General features: G+C 43.2%; 2 protein-coding genes across 4 annotated transcripts in view; one reads left to right on the top strand and one right to left on the bottom strand.

Annotated features, from left to right (window-relative positions):
• GABRA5 (gamma-aminobutyric acid type A receptor subunit alpha5) overlaps positions 1-27042 on the top strand; it is a 567778-nt gene that overhangs the window by 213603 nt on the left and 327133 nt on the right. For all 3 annotated transcript variants that reach the window (XM_085622876.1, XM_085622878.1, XM_085622877.1), the window contains exon 6: positions 17899-17981. In XM_085622876.1, the coding sequence (XP_085479002.1) occupies positions 17899-17981 (83 nt within the window). The remainder of the gene's footprint in view (positions 1-17898; positions 17982-27042) is intronic.
• The window catches only part of GABRB3 (gamma-aminobutyric acid type A receptor subunit beta3), a 1060293-nt gene that overhangs the window by 891825 nt on the left and 141426 nt on the right, over positions 1-27042 (bottom strand). The gene's annotated exons all lie outside the window — the stretch shown is intronic.

Raw genomic sequence — 27042 nt, 5'->3', positions numbered from 1 at the left:
GTTGCACAATGCAGCGCAGCCTCGTGGGGTGCTGCGCTGTGTTGCGCGGCTTGTTTGTAAATCTCCCCCTTTGTGTCAAGGGGCGTCCTATGAGTGAAACATCGTCATTATCATGCAACCACCTATGTTTTGTGATGCACAGCCCTATCTATTAAAAATGGTAGGCAGGGCTACACACCAACAGAACTATGCCTCCTCGAGGCAGGGTAACATCTGAGAAAAGTTTTCTTTTCTCAAATGTTTTCAAACTTTGCATGTGTGGAGTAATGTATAGTTCACATACAAAATGGGAAACATTTGTATGGAACATGATTACATGTTGTACAATGACGAAACATTTTAATCTATGTTTAATCATAGTATTTTGTACTGGAAGGTTAGCCTTCCAGTACAAAATCTATGCTAAGCATCTCAAACTCACTCACACTCACACTCTCTCCTGCACTATGGTGCGGAGGTGTGTTCTTGGTGCAAGGCAGCCTAATTGTGCACAGGCTCTTGGAAAGAGAGCAGCAGTGCCATGCCTTGGTAGATATAGCGCTGTCCTGCTCTCTCCCTCTCACACAATGCAGTGCAGCAACCTTGGTTACTACTGTGCTGTGTTGCATGAATTCTATGTAATCTGGACCCTAATTTGGAGAAACAGCTGAAAGGGACTAAATACCTCAATGGATGTTGAGAACCCCTGTGCCTTAAAGGAGGCCAACTTAAATTCTTAGCCATGGCATTGTTGCCTAATCCAGCTAAGGAAAAGAGGTTCTGTCCATGTGACTTTATCATTCAAGAAAGATCACATCATGCTCTATTTAAAAATAGCATTTGTTCAAAAGCAAGCATTCACAACTTGCTGATACAAAATAAAAATGTTTAAGGGTTTTATGTGCATGTTTTCCATGCATAGTAGAAATGAACACTACATCGTTTTCGAGGCATTTACATTTCTGAGATAAATTGTTTAAAAAATTCACATTTGCTGATTCTTTCGATAGCATTATTAAATAACATTATAGAAAATCCTTCCGTGCATTCGGTTCTTCCAATATGTTGGGCTCAGGAGATGTGGTCACTTGACCTCTAAAGTAGCTGATGCCTCCTGACCAGGCCTCACTTAGAATGCTCTGCTAAACCAGGACAACCATTTCTAATTTAAACTTGCCCTACTTTCCACTTTGGCAAATCAACTCAATGCACCCAATGTTTTGTGTACTTGTTTAAATGTCAGATAACTGGTGTCAGAGAAAAAACTTACGGCCACTGACATATAAAATGAGAATACTTTTAAAAATGTACGTTTTCTGCAGCATGCCGACGGAAACTGTTTTAAATATCAAACATGGATTAAAAAGTTTTTGTTGCTAACTTTTAATAAGAGCATGCTAATGAACCCTAATACGACACGTGCAAGTAATCTTGTATGAAAAGATAAGTGGAATTGTGGATTTTGAGTACCTAGAAACCTTTATCAATGTATGCCTTTTAAAAGAAATTCTGCCTGAAGCTCAGCTACAGTATAAAGGAACATCCCCTTTCCGGCAGATCTTCTGTCATTCACCCCCTGTGCTTCTGTGGATGACAGGGCTAACGGTTAATTGAAAATGGTTCCCTGCCATAGATCCAGAGATGTGAAATCGACTGTAAAACTTTCATGTCACATCTTCTTGCAAATAACCCTTGCAGCAAACTTTTCTTTTGAGTTAGTGTTCATCCCCAGGCTCTCAGAGCCAAATGTCACATTATATCTTGTGCAAATGGGGCTTGGGGGTGGAGATTTTGTACAGGATCCCTGACATGAGTAACTGGCTTGCCCAGGGAGGAAGTAAGAGAAGGAGGGAGATGAGCAGAAGGGAAAAACAGGTGCCACGTGACTGATTTCTGTATTGAAAGGGACTTTCGGATGATAAGTATATTAAGTGAGCACATTTTATTGGCATGATTAATTAAACTTGTTTAAAGAAAGAAATAAAACCATGATTAAACCATCTACAGTCAGTCGTGGCTCGCACAGGTAAGCGCGGTGCGGCGGTGAAGTTTGACATACGACGGGATAGTCAAAAGTAAATAAATAATACCACTTACCTTGTGCTAGCCGCATTGCCGACTCTGCGATACGGCGAGTACAAGGTAAGTGGTTTTATTTCTTTATCTACTTCTCACTATCCCGTCGTATGTCCAATTCCACTACCCCCCACCCTGCCCCGCCCCGCTCCACCTCACCACCTCACCTCGCTTACCTGTGTGAGCCGCCACTGTCTACAGTAGCCTCATTACAAAGCTAACCTGCTGTTAACCACACAGCGAGGCAGCAATAACTTTATGTTGCTAATAAAATATATTTTAAAACACAATTACTACTACGACCAAACAGTGACTGCAAGGTGGACATATTATAACTTAGGTACATTGCAGTTTTCAGAGTCCATACATTTGATACATTTTCTTAAAAACTGTGGGGCTGGACTTTCAAGGATGTTAGAACTGTGTCTGTACACCACCTAGTACCCAGATGGTTAAATATTAATTTCCGTAATCTCCTTCGATAGCAATCTAAACCCTAACAGGTGCATCAGATGTGCATTAGAGAATCCACCGAGCACATTAGATTCCCCTGTTGTTTCTTTCCAGCCAGACCTAAAGACCACTAAACTGCTGTGCGTCACTTTTTTTTCAGTCGGCATTAGTTTGGTTGTCATAATAGTCAATATGGGACCTGCTCAAGCACAGAACACACACATTTAGAGTTAAGGCATTCAACATTGACGCAGCACTGTGAAGTTTTTCCCTACCTTATTCCACCAAGGTTGGTTTAGACAGGAATTGGATCCAACTTAGTGTTAGCAACACAAAAAAGATGATGGACGGAATGATGAACATTGGCAAACATTCACCCCTGAATCTTGTGGCATAGTTAGCATGGGACCTATGTCTGGGCATACCCTTCTCACGCAGGCTTCTATGCCACTGGATTCAAGCTAGCTAAGCTGATGAGGTGTGATACCCTGTAACCGGGCGCAGGCTGCTTGTTTCTTGTTCCGGGAGGACCTGGCTTGGCAGTTAAGCCTGGACTCTCTCAAGTAGAGCAGGGTCAAGACTGATTTGCAAATTGCTGTGTCCAACCTGGAATGACATTTTGAGCAAAAAAAGATGGATTTAACCCAGATCTGTGACTGGGGGTTCAATGTTTGATCTGTTCAGCATTCCGTCCATCATCTGTTTTTTTTGCATTTGTCTCCCTAAGTGGCTTGGCAGTTTGGGCTGGACTATTCCCATGGGGAGCAGGGTCAAGACTGATTTGCATATGGCTGGATCCAAACTGAAATGGCATGGCAAGCAAAGAAATTATGGATTTAATCCACAATTTCAGAGTTTACAGATCATGGGGTAGAGTTATTAATATCTCATGCAACACATTGCAGAAACCTAGGGCCCGATTCACAGAGCTAACTTAAGGCAAAATCCTAAACTTACTACCATTTTCGTATTCACAGAATGCACTTACTCATTTTGGTATTCACAGAAGACACTTACTCACTTCAGTATTCACAGAAGTTAGGAGTCCTAACTTTAGGACTCCTAAATGCCTTCTGTGAATACCGAAAGTCTTAAAATTAGGATTTTGGTCAGTTTAGGAGTCCTAAAGTTAGGAGTCCTAACTTTACTACTACTAAATAGAGAAAAATCCTAATTTTAAGACTTTCGGTATTCACAGAAGGCATTTAGGAGTCCTAAAGTTAGGAGTCCTAACTATACTACAGCTAAACTGAGAAAAATCCTAATTTTAAGACTTTCGGTATTCACAGAAGTCGTTTAGGAGTCCTGAAGTTAGGACTCCTAACTTCTGTGAATACCGAAATGAGTAAGTGCCTTCTGTGAATACCAAAATGAGTAAGTGCCTTCTGTGAATACCAAAACGGTAGTAAGTTTAGGATTTTGTCTTAAGTTAGTTCTGTGAATCGGGCCCCTAAGCGACAGCTCGACATTGCATGAGAGTGCAGGATAGGGCCATATCTGCTAAAAGTTACCAACTTCTAAAATGGAATTAGTGCATATGAATAACTGTTTTTGGAGTTTTTGGACATGCCCTTCTTCGAGGATTTCCTTAAAACTTTTAGCTTTTTTTCCTCCAGGTTTTTCCTGAATCTCTTTCTGTGGCCTAGGGACTCTTGTCGCTTTCCCACTGTAATGCAATGTGAATGCGAGCACACCCTTCCTACACATACTAGGAAGTGGTGCTTACCTGATTGTTTTAGGTGCTATGCTCATGAGTGCCCTGTAAAAAGGTACACCACATATCCAGGGCAGGTACTGCACTGGCTGATGGTGGGTCGCAGCACTGATTGTACCATCCACCAAAATAGCCTTTCAAACATGAATCAAGCCTGCCATTACGGTCCGGTGTGTGCACAGTCACGCCTATGCTCAGGGCTGGCATTTTAACTCCTTAGCCAACCCTGAGAGGGCCTTCCACTACCACTAGAGCACCACTAGGGTAAGCCTTGAGGGGTGGAGCAAGTGGTAGGGGAAAGGCAGGGCATAAGTGTTCCCTGCCCCAGTAGTGAAGAACCCCCATGTGGGTTTTCCCTACCTAGGAGGTCGGCTCTTCCCATAGGACAATGCACGTGTTTTGCTGAATCTCTTTTTGTGGCATTAGGGCCCTGGGCACTTTCCGTTGTGAATGTAGTGTGAAAGTGCATGTGTCCTTCCTACAAAGTTGAGCTTACCTGATGTTTTTAAACATGTCTCAAACATGATATTGCAGGCTTGGGGGTGCACACTCGCACATCTGATAGTTTAACACATGTCTCCACCCTGCCATTGCAGACCTGTGTGTGCGCACTTGCACCTATGGTGCATTCAAACGTGTCAAAGCCTGCCATTGCGGGCCTGTGTGTGCGTAATTGTACTTATGCTCAGGTTGGCCTTTCTAAACCACTGGCCACTAATGAGGGGACCTTTCACTACCACTAGGGCACCCCTGGGTTGAGCCTTAATGGGTGTAGCAAGTGGTAGGTGAAAGGTAGGGCAGGTACACATGTGTTTCCTGCCAAGGTCGTGAAGAATACTCATCTGTGTTTTTACTTCCTATGAGGGTTGCTGTTCCCACAGGTCAACGTGGGGAAATGGTTAAAATGACTTTAAGCTGCAATAGTGGCTTACAGTGAAGCAGTCTTATAATGTTTCCTATCATTGGATTCACAATGACAAACCCTCTCCTGTGGTAAGGAGGGATTTGTCATTAATAGCTTAGAAATGCTGTTTCTAGAAAGTGGGCACTTCTTTGCTCTAAAACTGTTAGTTTGACTCCAGTCCACACTGGGAGATGTGGGAGCACATCTGTGTATTCCCCCAAAACAGCTATAAGCATTTGGCATGCATATGGAACAACAGATATCTGCCATTTGAGGGCCCGGAAGGATAGATAGGAGGAAGAGATTTTGACACTTGGCCTCCGGGAGCCAGATCATGGCCCCACTAAAGAATAAGATCTGCAATCCACAGTCCCATGGCAGACAGGGCTGACATTTAGGGAGTTATCCGTTCAAATGGAAATCCTCTGAACCACCCCTAACTTCAAAGGCACATTGCAATATAACTGCTGCTGCCATACTTTAGCAGTGCAGAGATACACTTGTGGGAATGTGGGACCGGAGATCCTGGAACTGCGTGGTGCACAGTGCCAGAGGAATCTGTTGTGCACAACGAGTATTACTGCCATTGGTAGGGACTGTGCGCCTTTCCTGAATAGTGGCTACCTGCTGCTGTGTGGCACCCTCAGGCTTGCTCCCGGTTCTCTGGTGGAGGTCTCAGGGATATCAAATACCTCCCGCGATGGACCCACACCATTTACCCATGGCCCTGGAGAGTGGTGGCCTCTTAGGTGCCCCCATCATCTGCTTAATCCCAACTGGTAGTACAGTGTGAGCGTGCAACCAGGAATTGTGCCTGGAGACCAAATTGCCTTGTGTGGAGTCCCAAAAAGTACTGCCTGCATCTAAGGAATGTGGCCCTGCATTATAGGGCCCCAACATGCATAAGCGTCTTGATGGTGATGAGCAGATTCACCAGTTGCAGGAATCCACGAGGCCCGCTACGTCCATCTGCTGCGTCTCTCTTGTGTGACATACATGCTCATTGTGTGCGGTGTACAATTCACAGGTTACAACCTTCGGAGGTGGGGACGTACCTATAGTAGTGCTGCTGCACTGCTGAACTTGCACTTGTTTGTATGACCGGAAATGTCTGGTGCAACTTAGAATAACGCACACCAGACGTTGTGCATCATTTCCACGGAGGTTCTGAACTTGCAACTCTTTGTTGTGTGGGACCGGTTATGTCTGGTGTGACTCAGAACAACGTGCACCAGACTTCATGCCTCATTTCCAGGGAGGTTCGGAATTTGCAACTCTTCGTTGTATGTAACCGGTATTGTCTGGTGCGACTCAGAACAACTTGCACCAGATTGTTGTGCCTCATTTCCAGGGAGGTACGGAATTTGAAATTCATTGTGTGTGTGACCGGAATTGTCTGGTGCGACCCGTACCAACACGCGCCACATGTTTTGCCTCATTTCCAGGGAGGTGCAGAGGAGCCGATTGGTGTTCCATGGTGCCCGGATTGCCTGGGTGATCCTTTGATCGGCGTGTGTCCGATCGGTGCCTCTTTCTCCTGAGAGGCTTCCCCACTTCATCCCCCATTCATTGATTGTTCCTTTCTTGCCCCAAGGGCAGCGTAACAACTGTCCTCTCCTCACCTCGCCGATGACTTCATGTTGCCAGGTAGTACTGCCCGGACCTGGCCGTGGGGGTGACTGGGATTGATTGGGCTAAGGAACACTTCATAGAGCGATCAGAAGTGGTTCAAGAGACTGCGTGAGACCCCATGCTTTGCAGCACTGAGCTGGTGCTGAAAGGCACAGTGTGGAATCCTTGGAGTGAATAACTACTGTCCTTAGAGTGCTTCTGCTCCCATACCATGGGAGAAATTCCTGAGTAGTGGCCAAAGCGCCCATTTGTCGACTGCTAAATAATTAGCCCTGCTACCTTCCCCCACGTTCTTCCCTGGGACCCTGATTAAGTGTGACTCCACCCGCGATCAGCTGAGGATCTGGGGGGAGGTTTTCTTTATCTCCAGCCCGTGGGTGTTGGGTGGTCGTGTTAGCTAACTGGTGGAGGTGGGTTTGGTCCATGGGGTCCGCATGTGCAATATCAGCTGACCTACCGGATATCAGTGTGCAACATTAGGGTGCGTGTGTGTGTGTGTGCGTGTGTGTGTGTGCGCGCGAGTGCACTCCATAGGACCTGCCTGATATCTGTGGCACCATGTGTGTGTGGAACTGTCTGCTTGTTATTACCTACACTGCACGGCGGTGTTGCGTTACATGTTTATTCCTTGGCAAAAGCACACTATGTTTGACATTGGTTCTTGTGCTTGCGGCCTTGGCCCACGGTGCTGCTTAAAAGTATTGTCATTATCTGTGCGTTCACATTTATGATAATGTTGTTATCTGGGGCACCCTATAACTGTGTGGTATTGAGTTGTATTAATTGCCGGGGTGAGCTTCATTCTGACAATGCTTCGCACTGCATAAGAGTGCTAGGGTGTAAAGTAGGATCTTTACCAAGCGTGCATATAACTGATGTCATTTTAACACGGTTGGGCCTAGCACTGCTAGTGATATTACTAAATGTGATTTATGCCCAGAACTGCATGATGTTCATTTTGCGTTAATTAATGTGTGTGTTGAATACAAACATTATTTACATACACCTTGTGTGAGGTCAATTTTGAGATGTTCAGTTTATTTAATGTGTGACAGTGCTGTGCCTTCTTTACACATTGCCTCTGTGGTAAGCCTGACTGGTCGGCGCCAAGCTGCCCAAGGGTTAGTGCAGGTTATTTCAGTGAGTGTAATCACCCGCTCTTAATGGGAGTGGTAGGTTCTCCCTGGCTAGGTCTTCGCCTCAGCCATCATGAACATGCCAATTCCAACATCGGTCACAAAGTCCAATTCAGAGTATTTGCAACCAGATAAAAAGTTTGGTTGTTTGTCACTTAAGTTTTTCTACCTTAGGATACATTACAAATGAAATGTTTTTATTTTAGCAGTCTGTGAACTAGCATAAACATAAACTGATCAGAGTTAGACTGACCAATTTACTTTGCCTAGGAAAGCCCCTTCTCGGTTCTACACAAAGAGTAGGAGATGGTAAGCACCTCTTTCAAGTTGGAAATGGGCTCTTTCTAGCTCAAAGTCATTTAAAAACATTTAAAAAAAGAGAAGTGCCATAGCAAAGGAATAGCCCAATAAGTGTCCAAATAACAAGTAGTAATACAACACTGGTAGTCCCCACACACCATCACTTGACTATAGTATTTTAATATTCCCACAGTTTAAAATAATTAAAATATTTTGTCAATGTAAAACAGGCTATGTTTACTTCCCCCTTCCCTAGATTCTCTGGCAGGGGAGTAAATCTCTCTCTCACCTAAAATAGTTCTAGCCAACAGGAAAGATAGTTGTATGCAATACAGTAGTCAATTGTATTACAGTTATTAATAATGACCATTTCTACTGTAAAAGTACTGTGTACACAACCTATCATCTTACACTGAGCAGTCTAGCAATTATTGTGTAAATGTACAGTGTATTTTGTGAATTTGGCTAATCATTGATATCTATATAATAAGGCTCATCTCTGGATAAATGTGTAGACAGGAATGGATCAATCCATTTTTATTACAGTATATTATTATTATTATTCTCTTAACTTTTTTATTTAATTTATGACATCATTCAGATGCCTAGAAGAGCACGTATTAGAGGTTGGACACTCTATGACGTGCAGTGCAGTTCTCTTATTATAGATATTTGGATTCCAGTGTCTGTCGGACATCAAATGTTACCCGGGTCCTACAAACTTATCACTTGTCTCTCACATCTTCAGTAACGATCCTGAAATGACTAAAGGGGATAGGATTGACTTATAGAAACTCCTAAATATGGCCAATTGTGTTGTTCATCAAACCCAATAGGCTGTATTTTCATGCACCACTTTTAATGGTGGGGCCGCAATGAGTTCACCTGACCCTGTCACAGTTCACTGCAATGCACAGTTTTAATGTGTGATTCTTTAGTACAGTCACATTTGCTGCTGCACACCATGACATGGCAGCAATCTTACAATATGTGCATGAAAACAGGTTGAGCCAGTCAAAGCTCGAGCTATGCTTGAGACAGAGTCCTGGCTTTGGCTTAACTTGGGGTCTTCTTGCAACCTCGAGTCCAAAATTAGATGACCTTTCACAGAGGTGGCAGGGCACAGTGGCTACTGGTACTGATAAGGAAACATAGTTTGCAACGCATGCGATACATTGCATGCCATTACAACGCAAGTCGTTACAACGACACTTTGTGTCATTGCATGCCTTTAAAAGCAAGACAACGACTTGCTGTAGGGGACAGAAGGTGCTGGATTTGTTGGATTTTCAATCTAACACCTTCCCTACTGTTGCACACACTGGATTTGGAATAGTAAATTATACTATTCCACACACCAGCACCCCCCCTACAGCAAGTCGTTGTAACGACTTGCGCTGTAATGGCATGCGATGTAACAACGTGTCATTGCAACGACTTGCGTTGTACTGGCATTCGTAGAAAACGCATGCATTGCAACGAGTGCTATTCATAGTGATCATGTGTCTTCAGGGAACTGAGTTTGACCTCGGCTCAGCATCCACTGATTCTAGGCAAATGCTCCCTGTGCTCAAAGAACGTTTGGGGCTTATTTTCAAATCCCCTGTGCTGCCGGTGCAGCACTTTTAATATGGGAAAAAGTGGCATACCGGCAGCGCAAGGAGCTTGTAAATTCTAATCTCACCCTCAAAGAACTTAGGTTAAACATTTATCTTTGAAATTAGATAGAGAAACCCATTGAGTGATTGCATAGTGTGAAACTGGAAAATCTACGATCAATCCAGGCTTCTCTGCTTAACTAAATTTTGTGATCTTGAACAAATACTTTCTTTCACATAGCCTCCTTTTTTCTATATTACATATGAGAGCACCTTTGAATACTTGAGTTCAGAATGTGCGCTGTACAAAAAAACTCTTTTGTGCTTAATAGCTTACAGCGTTGCTCTCTATAATAAGAATCAAGGCCAAATTTAAGGTATGGCAACTGCCTATCCTCTTAGTTCACTAACATGAATCCTGTTCTGTGTGGGTGCAGAAATGTTTCCCAGTTCATTCTTAAAACCTTCCACTTTCAATTAATACTCTTCAAATAATATGTATTAAGGTGAAACGCTTCTGTGAGTTAACATGATCAAAAACATATAATACAGAGCTCAGCATCAAATCAGTTTAACAACCGACCCAGTTGTCAGTTGATTTTAATCATAAACACATCACCATGCAATATATACAGTGGTTCATGAAACAGTCCAAATGCAATAAACTAGAAAAATCTTAGTAGTGTTGACGCGAAGTGTGTAGCGTAGACGCAAACAGCTGATACGTGTTTCGTCGTGCAGATGACTTTTTCAAGGCTTAAAAACAGAGCTGTACAGGCAAATATAAATTCCAAAGTCCTCTGTTTAATTTGAGGGAATTAAGACAGCAATAACGGTAGTCCAAACTTCCGACTTGCACCTACATTAGTTGTAATTATTGTAAGCGGCGAGATTAGGTAATTTGTCTGGTTCGTGTGAGCGTCTGGATTCCAAAACACGAGCGGAAGCAGCCTTGCAAAACACAGAGAAACAATGTGCTGGTTATGATAAACGTAGCCTCAAATCAGAAAATGTAAATGTATTTATACAGCGTCCATAGTCACAGCTGAAAATAACCCGTCATATGTAGCGTGTCCCGCTTCATTGCATGATTTACGTGGCTAATATTTTCAGGGCTCCGCTCATGCATGGGTTCTAAGAGCCAAGCCAAGCCATTGGCTTAGCTCTCCCTGTTAGCATGTTTGCCCGCCCACATCTATCACGGCCCTGCTCTTTGAAAGGGAATCATGACGAGGGCCACTTGAATTATGCACCAGGGGAGAGCCAAATTATGCAGCAGGGTTGAGTAAATTATGCAGAATGAAAAGGCAAATTGTGCAGCATTACGCAGCAAACTTTAGGGTCTTAATACTTCGTTATTTTGTCATTTTAGTTGTTGTTAATACTGTTTCTGCATTGGTTGCACCTCGTTAGTACAAGTTTAATACTTAAATATAGCAATAAGCAACAGAAAAGTGGTCAGTCAATCTTTGCAAATGGTCGTCTGCAACGCGGCAACACGTGTCACTGCATTTTTAGTAACTTTTGAACCGTTTGAGGTAGAAACAATTCTTTTTTATGGATTTTTATTCCAACATTGAAAGGAGGATTTGCATCCATCAGAGTGCCAGTCTGTAGGAGCAACCCCTTTGAAGGTGTGCCAGTGCTTAATTTGAGCCAGTGGTTTCCGGTGTTCAGCACTGGCACTTAATTGTCAACACTGCACTTATGACAGTCTGCCACATGGTGGCGCTGCTCATCTAGCTTAGAATTGAGCAGAACAACGGTTGTTTATGAACAAAATATACATTAAAAATTACTAATACCTACCTCCCCAGCCTTTCCTTTAGCTTTGGGGACCTATAATAGTCTGAACTGTCGCACTTGCAGGCGGAAGAGATGGTTAGCAGTTGTTTCGCACTGATGACAGGGGCGATGGGTCATGCAAGCTGCAGTGGCCTTCTGGTCAGTGCCCTGGTACTTATTATTTTGCAAATTAAGCACTGAAGGTGTCTGCCTGTATTGACACGTATACGCCACTCTGCCTACGGCAGTTTGGGGCATATCATCAAGGACCGGCGATAATTATCGCTAAGCGCAGTAAGATACTTATCGGCGGCCAACGTGGATTTTTATCGCCGAGATAGGGTGCTATTAGCAACGCTTATCTCAAAAGCGATAAAAATCCTAGCGCTAACTGCCAAACGTGAGATTATCGCTGGAAACCCAGCGATAATCTCACAAAGTTTGGCGTTAGCTTGATGATATGGCAAGGCAAACTTAGCCATGCTATCCATCTTCTATAGGATATCATGGATAAGTCAGTCCTGAAGCAGGCATTAGGAAAGTAGCGATAACAGGGGTTATCGCTACTTTTCTTGCCGCTATGCTTCATAGCGTGGGGCTTGATGATAGGAGAAATGTCGCTTAGCGACATTTCTCCAGTCATGTCAGGGCAGGAACGCCCACTTTGCTTCTCTTAAGAGATGCAAAGCTGGACGTTCAGAATTCAGGCGCTAATGCAAGGTTTCACGCGAAAGCGTGACCTTGCTGATTAGGTGATAAAATTATCGCTGCTTTTTGCCGAAAACAGACGCAAAAGCGGTGATCATTTTTTATCGCCTCGTTGCTGATATGCCCCTTCGTTCCTTGGGTTTAAAGTAATGGTGGTTATGTACAAGTGACGCATGTTGGTTAATAAAATGGCGGATTAATTGGTGCCTCGCCCTCTGCCCTTTTATGGGCCCACACAAACTGTAACAGTGCTGTGTGCTGATTAATACATATAGCCCGAGCTGCGTCACTTAACGGGTCCCAACACTAAAGTGTCAATTGTGGTCTCTGTTTTCACCTCACTGTTTCACGGATGGCCAGCCGGGCGCATATTTTAAGTTTCTAGTGACTGCTGCGCGTCCAGGCGCTAATCGGAGAACTGCCGATTTTGAATGAGTGGGCGAGGAGCCTTGTTATGTGGTCTGCATTAACCACAGAGCGTGCATGTATCTAAAGTGTATTTTAGTAAACTGTGTCAGGTTTAAACAGTGACTATTTTGTAAAGCTGTTCTACTTTAAGTACAAGTAGTCAGTCAACTTTGTTTCTTCTCATGCTATGAGATCCCGGTAGTTCAAGCATATGGCCACAAGGTGGTGGTGCAGACCTAAATTTGGACGCACGCCCAAAATGCTCTCTTTCTTGCAGCTCGTGTAGTTTCCCTGCATACCGCATGCTGGTAGAGCCAAGGACTAAAGCGACAAAAGATACAGATGGATAATTACTGCCTGGTAATCTTCATTTTGCCTTTGATTGGAAACAAAATGCACAAATGAGTAAACATTCAAGAGCATCAGTGGTTGAGAATCTTACACTACAGACCTGCCAACTTTCTTAAAAATGTCACCTTATGAGAGCAGTGAGAGGTGCTTTGAAGGACTGGGGTTAATGCCAAGCACATTATCCAACTCTCCAATGTAAAAATAAAAAATAAAAAATAGCTGCACGCCGATGTCCTGAGAAGGGTACAGCCAGCAATGGACACTGCTGGACCCCCTCTCTCTGTGGGGGGGTGTTCCAACTCATATTTTGTGTCACCGTGTGATATCGGCTTTTCATCGAGACACTGTGTGGAGGGAGCCGATATCGTGTGTCACACGAGTGACGCGCAGATACTCAGGAGTGCAAATATCGCCTCGATGGCGCCGCGGTGAACAGAAGTTGAATTCCCACTGTTACCATGTGTGCTCTTGGGCAATCGACTGCTGCATCACCTCTGCGCTGCTAAACTGTCAATAGGAATATAGGAAAAAAGGATCTGCAAGTTCTCCGTTTGAATGCACATTCCAACGGGGAATTAGGGTAGAATTATATTACTAAAAAGAAGAAAATTCGGGGCTAAAACGATATGAAGGAGGCGGAGCGAACAAAGAATAAGAGGAAGGACAATAGATTACATGGAGGGAAACAATGCGGGGAGGATGGGGTCGTGTAGTACCTGAGAATACAGTATATAAAAAAATTCATCCGTCGTGAGCTCTGTACAATCATTTATTCAGAGATTTTCTAGCTACAAAGAAAGCAAAACATTGGTTGTTTATTTGCAAAAGAGAGTGCAATTTAAAATGTTTCTTCACTGACAAGATATATGTAAAACGCTCCTGTACATCTAGGATAAGACTTTAAATCCCAGCAGGGGTAGTTCAGCCTTCCATCCTTCCGATGTCAGTTAATTGAGTATGACAATATGTAACTTGGGTAACAGAAATGTTTTCATTAGAGTTCTTAAATATGGCAGACGTGCGGTATGCAGCACCACTGTATAAAACAAGTTGTTATGTTTAAGAAAGAGTTATATATGCATGACATATACTGTTCTCTCTCATCAAACAGTTTGTGCTGTTTGAAGATTGGCTGTGCGGTCCAATCAGCATGATTTCAGCCCAAGAAAGCGCAAAATAAGTATGAGATGTGTACAGAATGAGAACTATTGACAAAGGGGACAGATTTACTGAATTTTAGGGCAACACAGTGCAGCAACCAAATTTGCTGCATTGCACAAGGGGAGTTAGAGCACAGAGCCATATCTAATAAAACTGGCCGGCTGCTGCTGGCTTCCCCTATGCTGGCCCGCTAAAAGGCTGCCTTGTGCGATCCACAGTCTCGCATAGATTAGTGTGCGCTGTTTGGCATAGGATTTGTACTTGAAGGACACCTTCCCAACGATCGGCGCCACCCGCACCTAGGGACGTGGCACCCTTAGTTGCAACGTGGGCGGGAGTCCGTTTTCTCTCTCTCCTCTCCACGGATGACCCGTAAGTAATATTTCCCAGGAGGAGATCTGGTGACGTCATCAGGTGGTGCAAGTGTCTGCAAGGAGGATAAAACCGGATGGTGAAAATGGGGAATCCTCTTTGTCCTCTCCAGCCGCTCCTGAAGTTGCGGACCAGCGTCAAGTTACCCACACATCCATACCTAAGGCTCAAGTGCAGGGTCCCTGGCAGAGAAAATGGTGTGGACTCTCTCTGGCATGGACTGAACTACCCTTGGGACAGGGCGAGCATTCAATGGGGTTCCGGGGTGGCAGAAGGGGGGACGGACCTACTGGTGGTCCTGGTCTCTTCTGCCCTACCCGAGATGCCGGTATGTTAAGAGACTTTGGGGGGGGGGGCTGTGTTGATGAACCCTGGTGGGACCCAGGCATTATGCGGGGCCCTAGTGTTTGTACCTCTGGGATGGAGGGCTGGATAAACCCTTTCTAATAAAGTTGACTGTTGGTCAAAGGGTTGCACCAATGCTGTCATACCCTCTTGGTGGTACTCAGGGGCTAGTGCAAACTGGGGCCTGCTGGCACAGCGAGCGCAGTCGGAGTCGTCATTAACTAATTGCATGTCTTGATGGTTATGCCATACCTGTAATATGTATGCAATCTTCTGACTAAATGTAACCTTGGAAAGGTGGCCTCTTCAAGTTTTTAAGTTCAAAGTGAATAGTGAAGAAATAAAGTGATGAGTACCTTGAAGGTAAAATAAAGGCTACACTGTGAAGCTCAAATAACCGTGTCTTTGAGGCTATGTGGCATAGTTTTGCGGGGCGGGCTTGGATGGTCAATCAGTGAGGGTGACTCACACGTTGTATGCATAGGTTTAGAAATTCCTCTGTCTAGACCATGCGTACTCGCAAACATTTTCCCAGGGGCCAAAAAGTTTACTCTGTGATGTGACGGTGAGCCCCAATGATGCTAGCAGTGGTGGTTGGAGGGGTGATAGGGGAGATGGTAAGGTGGGTGTAGGGGAAGTGAAGCATATACATCTAGTGGCTGAATTACCTGGGATCAATCCCGGCTTCCACACATTATCAAATTGTGTGATTCTAGGCAAACTGCTTTATTTCACTTTCCCTCCTTTTACTTCGTAATCATGCATAAGAGGACTCCAAAATACATGACTTAAGGATGTGTGCTGTACAAAACCTTTTTATGTGTTTGATTTAATAAAGTATGATGTTGCTCATGTATATTAATAACCCAGCTCAGGCAAAGAGTGCACATAACAACTGACTTGCCTCTAATTTCACTATTGGCATTGCGGTCAGGGTAGGAGCGGGGAATTGATGTTTCTAAATTCATGTTTGAAAACTATCGCTTTTAAAAAAAATCTCAATGCACTGATATAATCTGATGTATTAAAGTGAAATGGTTCTGCATGTTAATGAAATACACTTTTTGAATTTTGAAGAGACTTTATCACATTTTTACACTTTTACTGCAAGATATTTTGACGGTGCTCCTAAAGTTACAAGTTGCAGGGCTCCCTAGTTACTTCAGGCCTCATTTATGGCATTTTAGTATAGGACAGCACAGCAAAGCAGCTTGTTGCGCTTCCCTACGCTAGGGTGAAAGGACAGGAATACACCGTATTTAAGCAACACAGTGCATTTCTGTCCTTTCAGCCTGTGCTGGCGCCATTTCGTCTGACTAGTGCCAACGTAGGTACCTTAGCACCATGCTGCAAGGGTGCCTCCATGCAGGCAGGATTGTTTTTGTGCAGGAAGGGCACCTTCCTGCACATAAAAAATTCTATGTGGTGTTTTCAAGAGGAAAATACGAGAACGAAAAAAAAATCTCCTCGGTACCCCTCACATTGGAAGGCATATGGATTTGGCACCTCCTGAGGTTTTCATGTTTCTGTAAATCTGGGGCAGCAATAAATTCCATGGGCATTGCGTGGGAAAACACACCGCAACGCCCATGGAACGCCTCCCGGGTGCAGAGTAAGGCAGCGCAGCAATAGGAGGCCACTTAAAGCCTTTGCATGGCTTAATACATCTTTATGAGAGCCCTGCGTTACACATGTACCATTGTACGTGGTGCAAAAGTGCGATGGTCTCTCATAAATAAGTCCCTTAGTTCTTCAACATCAATTGACCATTAAATAAATACTTGCCAGTTTATTCAATTTTTTTTAAGGTTTAGGGCTGAGTTCAGTAAGCAACAGATCAGTGCTGCGGAGGACCAGGAGGCTGCATGTAAAGGTCAGGAGGGACGAGTGCAGCCCCCCGGGCATTACTTTGAGTATCAATGGTCTAGACAAACATAGAAGATCCCATGAACTAGATAGGTGCTGTTTACTACATCACACATGCGATGCATGATATTTTTGCAGAAATTAAAGCATTTTTCTTTTATAGCATTTTCTCCCAGGAGGCATTCGTTTTTTCAAAAGGGTGGGGTATTCATTCTCACAGAGAGAGCAAACAGTTAGATGCGGTGCTATAGGTGAGGGAAAAACCCCTAAACCCTCCAACGGGGACCAGAAGGTCTAATTAAATATACAACAAGTCCTATGCACACGAAAATGAGTAAACAAGCACAGTACAATAATGTTGGTAACGAAAGAAGACAATGATGTCCTTTTTGGGAATATTCGCTTTAATTGTCGCGTTTCATAGCAAGCCAGCCAACACGTGTTTCGTCAAACGGGTTATACACCCTTTACTTCTTCAGGGCTGAAAAAGGCAAGCTAATATCTAGACCTTGAAACCGGCGATACTTCCGACCCGGTAGGTCATAAGTGTTCAAAGGACTGGTCTCAGTATGACACCTTATCTTTTCTGTAGTGTGAGTCTTAGTTTAAGGTATCGCGAATATATCACACACAATAATGCGGAAAACCCGAGTGCGGGTCTTAAAGTCACGATTCCTGGAGATTCCAACCAGTGTGTGGCATTTTTAATAAAGTAATCATGGCATGATTGGCCGACGACAATTCTGTAGCGAGTGCACTCGTCGTTTCCCCTGTCTCCGGGATCGCGTTTCAACCGGATATGACCAGTTTCAAGGTCTAGATATCGGCATTAGTTTTTTGTTTCTAAGCCAGAGACTATTTTAATAATTTAGGTTTGCGTCAAAAATCTGTGAGTGTATGCTCCGAAAGGCTCTAGTTATGCCCCCTTGATTCAGAGTGACACAAAGCATTTTTGAAAGTACCTAATGCTCTAGAAAGTAAATACCAATGCACTGCTTTTCATGACAGCGCAAACTGTTAGAAAATAAGGCCAAAGTACTGTCTCTCAACATTGGAACATGCTAGAGCTTTGCCTACTTACATTTCAATGTCTCTCTCTTCATTCCACAGACTAACTATCTCAGCTGAGTGTCCCATGCAGCTAGAAGACTTCCCCATGGATGCTCACGCCTGCCCCCTAAAGTTTGGAAGCTGTAAGTGCTTTTCTGTGATGTGTTTACACTGTGCGTGAGACATCTCGGGTGTTGCCTGGGCCGCCACTGTATTACACGGCTCTATCTCAGCTGAGTGTCCCATGCAGCTAGAAGACTTCCCCATGGATGCTCACGCCTGCCCCCTAAAGTTTGGAAGCTGTAAGTGCTTTTCTGTGATGTGTTTACACTGTGCGTGAGACATCTCGGGTGTTGCCTGGGCCGCCACTGTATTACATGGCTCTAATCCCCGCTCACCTCTTACTCAATGCGCTTCTCTTGATCCAAATCGGCTTTAGAGGCTGTTTTGTCAGAGCTCCTTTCGAGCCATTTGATGCGGAATCAAAAAGTCTGAACATAAAAACGGGCATTTATTTCAAGCCTTCGTTGCGCATTATTGGGCATCTGACACATGTTTGCTTGGTTCCTGTTTTTAAATCATTTATGTTATGTTTCGACATCTAGGGGATTGTTTTCACATTTTGAAAATTACTTAAAGAGAAAGAGCACATCAGTAGAGTAAGTCCACTGTCTTTTGTTCATGTTAGCAGAAAGAAGTGCATTCAATGTTGTGGGTATAGGTGGGCGCTATTAATTTGCAGAAAGCAAAATAGGTGAGTATTGTTTGCAAGTGGAGCAAAATTGGGATGCACAAACAATTCAAATTCGATTCACAGACACACCTGAGTGGCCTGACAGATGTGGGGGTTTCACGCATTCTCCTCAGTTTGTGCACTTTGGGGCAGATTTACCAGTCCCCTGAGCCACTAGTACGTCACTTTTCGTGACGTACTGGTGGCGCATGGGGCTTCTCCATATTTACAAGGACAGGAAAAGCCACCCTGCATGATATTTCCTCTCCTTGTAAATACGGCCCCTTCACACGCAGCACTTTGCGTTGAAGGGGCGTTCCATGGGTGTTGCTGTGGGTGTTCCCACGCAACACCCATGGAACAAGACACATCTCCAGATTTACGAGAAATCGTAAATCTGGAGATGCGTCTGAATGCTACGCCACCCTAGAGGTGGCGTAGCGAGGAGCAACGAGGAGAAATGTTTTCATTTCCCCTCGTTTTTTCCTCTTTTAATGCGTGCTGCATTCTACAGCACACATTGAAAGAGGAAAAAGCCTTTAGTGATTGTTTTTGTGCAGGAAGGTGCCCCTTCCTGCACAAAAACTATCTCCCCATGACGCAGGCATCCTTGCGCCATAGTGCAAGGGTGTCTGTGCCGGCGCTTGGCAGCTGTTTGTGCGCCAGCGTAGGGGAGAGCACAGGAATGCGACATATTCTTGTAAATATGTTGCATTCCTCTGCTCTGAAAGTGCCGCAGCGTGGCGCAGCCAAAGGGCTTGCGGTGCCACGCTGCGGCACTTTCTTGTAGATCTGCCCCTTCGTGTGGTTCTCCCTTGCACAAAAAGGTCATGGGTGTAGCTCACGAACAACCAGAGTTACTAACGTACTAGGCAGTGCGTGTGATTCATGGTGTGTTCTCCAGGGCTTCATTTCACTAGGAGCAATATACAAAATGCACAGACCGATCCACAGTTCTGCAGGGAGCACAGCTCAGAAAAAAGAGAATGACTCACACAGACACTGAGTTAGTGCATGCGCAGTAAAGAGCCCAAGTTTGTATACAACATGTTACACCTCTATTTTACACATATGTGCCTTCTTCATGAAATGTTCCCTGATTTACTTACGACCTTAGCATCTCGGTTTTAACACAAGAAAAAAAGTGTAATTCTGTGTAATTAATTCATTTCCGTCTCTCACAATTGTAAATGTGCCACAAAAATATAAAATGGGCTGTCTGGTTGTGTCCCAATTACACTTTCCATTAACATCCTGGTGGCAGATTTACAAGCCCCTTGCGCCACTTTTGCGTCACTTTTTACATGGGAAAAGTGACACAAAAGTGGCGCAAGGGGCTTGGGTAAATCTGCCCCCTGGTTTCTATATTCCAACCTCAACCAGGCTGCATTTCTCATCTGTGTCCAGGGCCACAGGAATTATGTGTGAGGAGAAGACCAATTTATGTGGCAGGGTTTACTAAAATATGTGGCAGGGCTTGCTAAATTATGTGGCAGGGTTTACTGAATTATGTAGCATGAAGAGGCAAATTATATGGCATAATACAGCACATTTTGTGACATTATTAACCTATTATTTTGTCATATTTGCACTTTAACACTATTTTGGCAAAGTTTTGACCTCATTATAACTAGTCTGACATCCAAATACAGCACAAGCAAAAGATTACCAGTGAACCTTTACAAAGGGACTATTTTTAGTAACTTTTGATCCGTTTTAGCTAGAAACAAAGGAGAAGTGAAAATCTGCAGAATATTCAGCAGATAATAGATTATGCGGCAAATGCGGCAAATCTATAATTATGCCGAAAATGTTGCAGTAGCAAAATCGCATAATTCCAGTGGCCCGGACTATGTCTCCCATATATCAAATACCTCAAATTAGATAATGTAATGTCTGTTTTCTGCTGGCCTTCTACAGTATGCCCCGCAGTTGTTTAATTTAGGATTTTGACAATTTAGTTGTGTTATTTCACGACCTTCCTCCCTTTCTTCTTCTAGCTTGAAAGTGATTACATTTATGGTGGCTTAATACTGGCATTGAATCTGCTTTGTGTGGGCGGGTTGCACTAGAGCATGTCTTTCGTTAATTCAATTTTCATTGGATCATGTTACTGTAAAGTCCGTAATCACAGATTAATTATAGATTAATCACGCAGCCCATTTGAAGAGGCATGACAGACCCGAATGACCATTGATAAAGTTCCTGGAAGCACTCAGCTGGTGGAATGCCAAGATTTCTCATTGCATAGCCGTTTCGCTAATGCTAAATGTTCATTAATCGGAATATGAATTATGGCTTTTCTCGCCAGTACAGCTCCATGTTAAGTTTCAGTTCCATTTTCGGTCTAACTCTTTTTTAGTTGCATAGACCCCTGAGGGCAAACTGCCTGTTGATGTGGAAAAATGTTCTCGTAAAAACTAAACTGTTACTTTTTTTTAGGTTTGAATTATTGCTCTTGCACCTGTAATTATAATTTATTGCATACCATACACAACATTTAGCTCACTGCAAGAATTAATTAGACGAATTGCTTTGTGATTGGTTCAGAGAGAGGGGTGCACATGTTTTCTTCTCTCACATGCCGGTACATTTTCGGTTGTTTTCCTCTCGTACGTGCTGCTGCCTTTTCTGTTGCTTTTTGGTGGCCTATTGGTGCTGGTAAAAGCATATAAGTTTTGTAGAGAGGCACACATGTATTATGGTAGGTAAATGACCTATCTCAGTGGATGGCTTGTTGATAGTAGCATTGTTTCCCCTAACTAGTCCCATCCGGCTGCTGTTACAGTAATTAATTGCAATAAAGGAAATTATCAGCATGAAAAACATGCATTGGCAAAGCCAATAGGTCTGGTCTTTCGCATGGCTTCCGTACCTCATTTTATTAGTAGATGCCCTTCTCGAATCAGAAGGAACAGCTTAAAGCTTTTAACAAGGCTGTAGTCCAATGAATTCCTAAGTTTTTTTATGTAAGTTAAAATGTTACTACTTACATATATCTCCCCTTTAAACTTTGTCTTTTTCAGTTAATTTCTATTGTAACTTTAACACAATGTAATATCTTATTAGAACATTGGAATGTTGGGAGCTCCATTGAAAACAATGGAGTGCTCCGGGCTTATAATGGCTGGTATAAGCCCGGAGCGCCAACATTCCAATGTGTCTTTGTTCACAGCTCTGGCTGTGAACAAAGACTTCAGGGAGCCTGAGGGGATTTCAATCCCCTCGCGCTCCCTGAAGGCTTTGTTTTGTTAGAACATTCTGCCCTGTAGTGGCAGAATGTTCTAATAGCCTTATAGCCCTTCGTAGCAGTGCTATACCGGCTTTTAAAGTCCCTCTGCTTTGTTACAGTCCCTCGCCTTTGGCTCGGGCCTTTAACGCTGCAGCGGGCCTTTAACAGCCGGTATAGCCCGCTGCGGTGGGCTATAAGGCTATATTATAAAAATTGTTTGGTCAATCCCCTGCGGGGACCTGCCCTCACTGTTTGCAGCTGGAGGGTTGGCTGCGGAGCATAACCTCAATCCATGCCGTGTGCCCTGCCTCAATGGGTGGCAACCCTCCGGCGGCAAACCCACAAGGGCTAGGTGGTCAGAGGATCCCTATTAAGCCCCTTATATTCTATTTAATGTATTTGAGGACTCAGGGATCGGGTCCTCGAGTCCTGTAATGGTGGGAGCAACATTTATCGTCATATTGTGGTCACTAAACACGTCTCAGTCCCGCCGTTGTCCCGCAGAATCAGCCAATCAGAATTCTTTCTTTGCCATATTTTCTAGTTTTTTTAATGCAAGCAACAGATAGCCCTATTTTTTAACCCAACTTTCTCAAAACAGCTAAACAGATTTACAGCAAGTCACGAACATCATTCTTTGTGGATAAATATATAGCTTTCTGCAAAAATTAATGTAAATCTGTTAAGCTGTTTTTCTATATCACTGTTTAATTTTCCCAATGAAAATTTCTTGGGCGAAAATGTGTTTTGGGATCCACCTTTACTCAGCCCCTGCTTGACAGATTACCCCAAAGCATTACAGGAAGGAGTTGAGGTGAATAAATTTAGTTTCATGAAGATTTGTCAAACTGAGCCAAAATTATTATCAAATAAAAAAGTGCTTTCTGTTGTAAAGTGGGTTATTGGTAGGGGTAAGTATGCACCTACCACCAGCGATAAGGCCACCAACACAATACAAGGTCAAGTAAAGGTCTCAGGAAATTAGTCCCTTACTCAACCCTTGATAGCTGGCTGTGAGCAGTCAGGCCTAACTTAGCAGACAGGCATGTAAAGCTTTTAAAAACACCAATGCATTAAATAAGTAAGACATAACACAAAATAATAATCCCACACCAATTTGTGGAAATAGAACTATTTGTATCTTTAAAAGAACACCAAAATGACAAAAATCCCAAGTAAGCAACCGGAGATATGAATGTTTGAAGACTAACCACTTAATAGTATTTAAAAACATATAGCGCTCACTTGGAACATCTAGTCACGCTTGACCAGGACAATGTCAAAGTTTGAGGTTGACCAGTATGGAGCCCTGGTCAGATACATTAAGCGGAAGGCCCCTGTCAAAATTTTACCTCCACACTTAGAAACGTTTCTGAAGCTTTTTCTTCCGACATCGGGCAAGGCACTAACTCAGCCCGGATTCGGTGCAGGTTCGCCAACTTGAGTTTCTGCGAGGCCCCGGTCAAATCCTGGAAGTCTGGAGCTTTGGAGCTTTTAGTGGGACAAACCTGAAATCCACGCCGGGTTGCGATTGAAGGTGGCAGGATTGACTCTCGATGTTGGATCGGTCACCTTATTGAGCTTTTTCACAAAAGTTCTCCAAACTTCTGGAAGTCCTTCCAGAAGGTTTCCCTATAGGTTCAACGTGTACAAAACACCAATACAAAGGCCTGGAATCTCCTTGATGGTCTCTGGGATGTCTGGACTACAATTCCCAAAATGCACTAGGCCAAATCCTTAAAAGTCCACTGGACCCACTCCAGGCGGGTGGCTCTTGGTGGAGATGATGCAGGTGGACTTTTTTAACCTGTAGCTTACAGGGAGTCCCCTCCTTAATCCTTCTTGAAGCAAGTCAAAGTTCTTAGGGCTGTAGTACCAGATTGTGCAGTAGGTGCAGTCACTCAGAGTGCAATCCTTTGGGTGCAGGTCCAGATTCCAGCAGGACAGTCTTCTTCTCATTCTAGTTTCAGGCAGCAGATCTGAGAGGCTATGCAGCTCTTCCATATTTATTCAGTTTTCTGGGGCGGTGGCTCATTTCCAGTAGCTCTCTTCCTCCTGACCTCTCCAAATTCCTGTCCTAAGCCTGCCATCTGGCTGGGGGTACAGGATGTTGAAGTAGGTAGGCCTAGCATTCCTTTACTTTCTTCCTCTCTTTGAAGCCTAGGTTTTAATTCCCATACCCCTGCCTGTTCTAGTCTTTGCTGCTGCAGAACTCCTGCTATCAGATAACCTCTGCTCCGGCCAGGCCACTTATCACTTAATCACAGAAGCCTGGCTAAGCCTCTTAGAGGTGACCAATCAGGGGACTGCTAGAAGGCTGGGTTTTGGCTCGCATAAGAGAAAGTCTAATAGCTAATTTTCTGTACTAGTTATGACAAATTCAACAGTGGCAAGTTGTTGAATTCATCAATACCAATATTTTAAGTCCTTGAATTACATTTTCATTCCTTTTCTAGCGATAGTTTTACTTAAATAAAATATTGCAATGTAGCCTATGGAGCTAAGTACATACAATGGGGAAAATGAAATGGGAAATTCTCCCTCACCAGGGCATATAAAACATCTTGAATAAGGTTCCTGCTTATATTCACATGGCCCCCGCCCCTGGGATACCTAGGGTGGTGCCTAATATGTAAAATAAGGTAGATTATCACTTTTAAAGTGCCCATACCCCCAAAGTCGAATTTGCATACAATTTACTTTTAAAGATAGTCTGCAAAGCAAGGCTGCCTTTAAAATGACAGCAGGCATACAGGAGTGCACACATGCAAATGCAGGAAATCTGCTCGGCCTCTAAACCTCCAGGCCCTATTATATACTAAGGACTAGCAGCTTGTTTGAAAGCCCAGCCTATTACATACTTGAGACTTATAGAGTCTGTCAGTGCCAATTGTAATTAGATCAATTTACCATAGCTAAACTTCCCTGCAAGGCAGGGCTGCCAATCAGAAGTGACAGTAGGCCCACAGCGGCACACGCATGCAAGTGCACGAAATCTGCTGGGCCTCTAAACCTCCATGCCCTATTATATACTAGGGATTTATAGGTCGTTTGAACCCCCGGGCCCTAATATTTACTAGGGACGTATAGGGATCTGTCATTGCCAATGCAATCATACCCAAGTATCATATACTTTTAACACAGAGCATGGGCCCTGGTTCTGGTTAGCAGAGCCCAGGGCACAGTCAAAGTAGGAAAACCAGCATTGAGTGATAACAATGGTGGCAAAAAGTGGGGGGACACAGAAAATAGGTCCTGATTTCTTACACTCTACCTGTGGAAATGCTTATGCACGTATAACTACTACTCAATGACTACAGCCACTTTGTAATATTATCTATATATCTGAAGGGAGGGAATAAGAAAGATGGAATGAATAAGGAACCTAGGGAATTAAATGCTAATGATATTCCCCAAATAACGCAGTAGTCAGCAGCCCATCTTAAGTCCTTGATTCCCCTTCCTTAACAATGTATATATATTTGTGTTGTGGCAGTGAAAATAAATGTGTCCCATTAACACTTTATTTAGTGCAACTGTACTAATAAACACACATTCATACATTAATACTAGAGTGCAAAATTCAAATTACAGTTTGTTGCCACAGTAGAAGGATCTTGACAGAAGAAAAATCCGGTGTACTGAGTCACAGACTGGATATAATAATTACGTAACACATGGCGGCAATTCTCCTAATGTTTTTCAAGTTTCTTTAAAGTCCCTCCAAAGTAATTTAAACTTACTGCACAACTTTAACCCATATATCCTAGTTTTGGTTAAACTTATTTTTTTAAATAAACATGAAAAAATGCCATGACATAAACCACATGTGCAGTATGTAATAGGCTATTCATTAAGATTAACATCAAATCTACCTTTCATGAGCATAACCTTCAGAAGATGCACAAAGGGTATAGAGTAACATGGACATGTTGAAAAATATTCATCAAATTGTGCCAAAGTTATTCGCTAAACAAAAGCAGCCAATCAAATCGCACCATGTCATCTGTGTGGAAGCACCGCCCAGAGAGTTATATTTCTTTTTTCTTCGATAACTCCAGAACTACTGAACGGATTTACACCACATTAGAAAAAGAGATCTTTTTGTACCAATATCTAGCTTTCTGCCAAATTTGGTGTAGTTACATTAAGTGGTTTAGCCTGTACTCGTGTTCAACAGACGCAAAATCCTAATAGACACTGCGTGGGGGAAAAGTGTTTTGAGTCCCCCCTTTTCCTCAGCCCCAGCTTGATGGTTCACCCCAAAACTTTCCATGCAGAGCTAGGCAAAGTAGATTTGTTAAATGGCGCCAAAGTTATTAGCAAAACAAAAACACTTTATCCATTGGAAAAGTTGGTCCTAACTATAACCACCTACTGGCTGTTGCCAGTATCTCTCTCTCTCTCGCTCTCTCTCTCTCTCTCTCTCTCTCTCTATATATATATATATATATATATATATATGCTCCCCTTGAGTCTATGCGGTCCGAGTGCGACACTATGTGCAAAGTAGTAGTTCAGCTCCAGACAATCCATAGAATAACACGCACTCACAATGGTATGTGAATATAACACCACAAAACAATACCGTTTTACATTACATTATGAGTGCAAATAAATAAATGAAAAATAACTACACAACATCCCTAGTAAAGGAATGGTTTATGAAGAAAAACAGTCAGTTTCCACAAGACTACTCTCTAGTAACTAGTGAAATAATCTAATGTTTATTTTGAATTGACAACACACAATATTATATTAGTTTGTGATACTACACGTTGGAGTTCAAACAGAATGATTAATGTAGGATAGTGTGTGAAGTGTTTTTACATCAATCATGTGAGCATTTTGGCCTGCAGCAGTGCTATGTACTTCTTACCTCTCAGATGCTATGCAGCACATTATAACACATGTTGTTATTGTTTTGGGCACCAGCTTGCTGCTCATATTGCCACAGCTTGAAGTCACTTTCTTTTCCAGAGCCAAGCAAAGAGAAAGTCAGATATTGGTGTATAATGGAATTGCCTGGTTTCCCATGGTTCCAACAGTTCATTCAATATACATTTTATCACCTCTGCTTAATGAATAAAAGATCTTCATCTAAGTGAGTCATGGGATCTAAATACACTGTGGTGGCCACCGTCAGCACAGCAAATTCAAGTTAACCTAGTTAGAGTGCATTGCTTTCTGCACGTGGAGCAATTCATAAAAAGAGTATCTCTATTTCGAAGAATCTGCC

This window comes from Triturus cristatus, chromosome 8, assembly GCF_964204655.1.
Source record: "Triturus cristatus chromosome 8, aTriCri1.1, whole genome shotgun sequence".
Lineage (NCBI taxonomy): Eukaryota > Metazoa > Chordata > Amphibia > Caudata > Salamandridae > Triturus > Triturus cristatus.
Note: the sequence above shows the minus strand (reverse complement) of the source record. Positions and strands in the feature narration are given on the sequence as shown.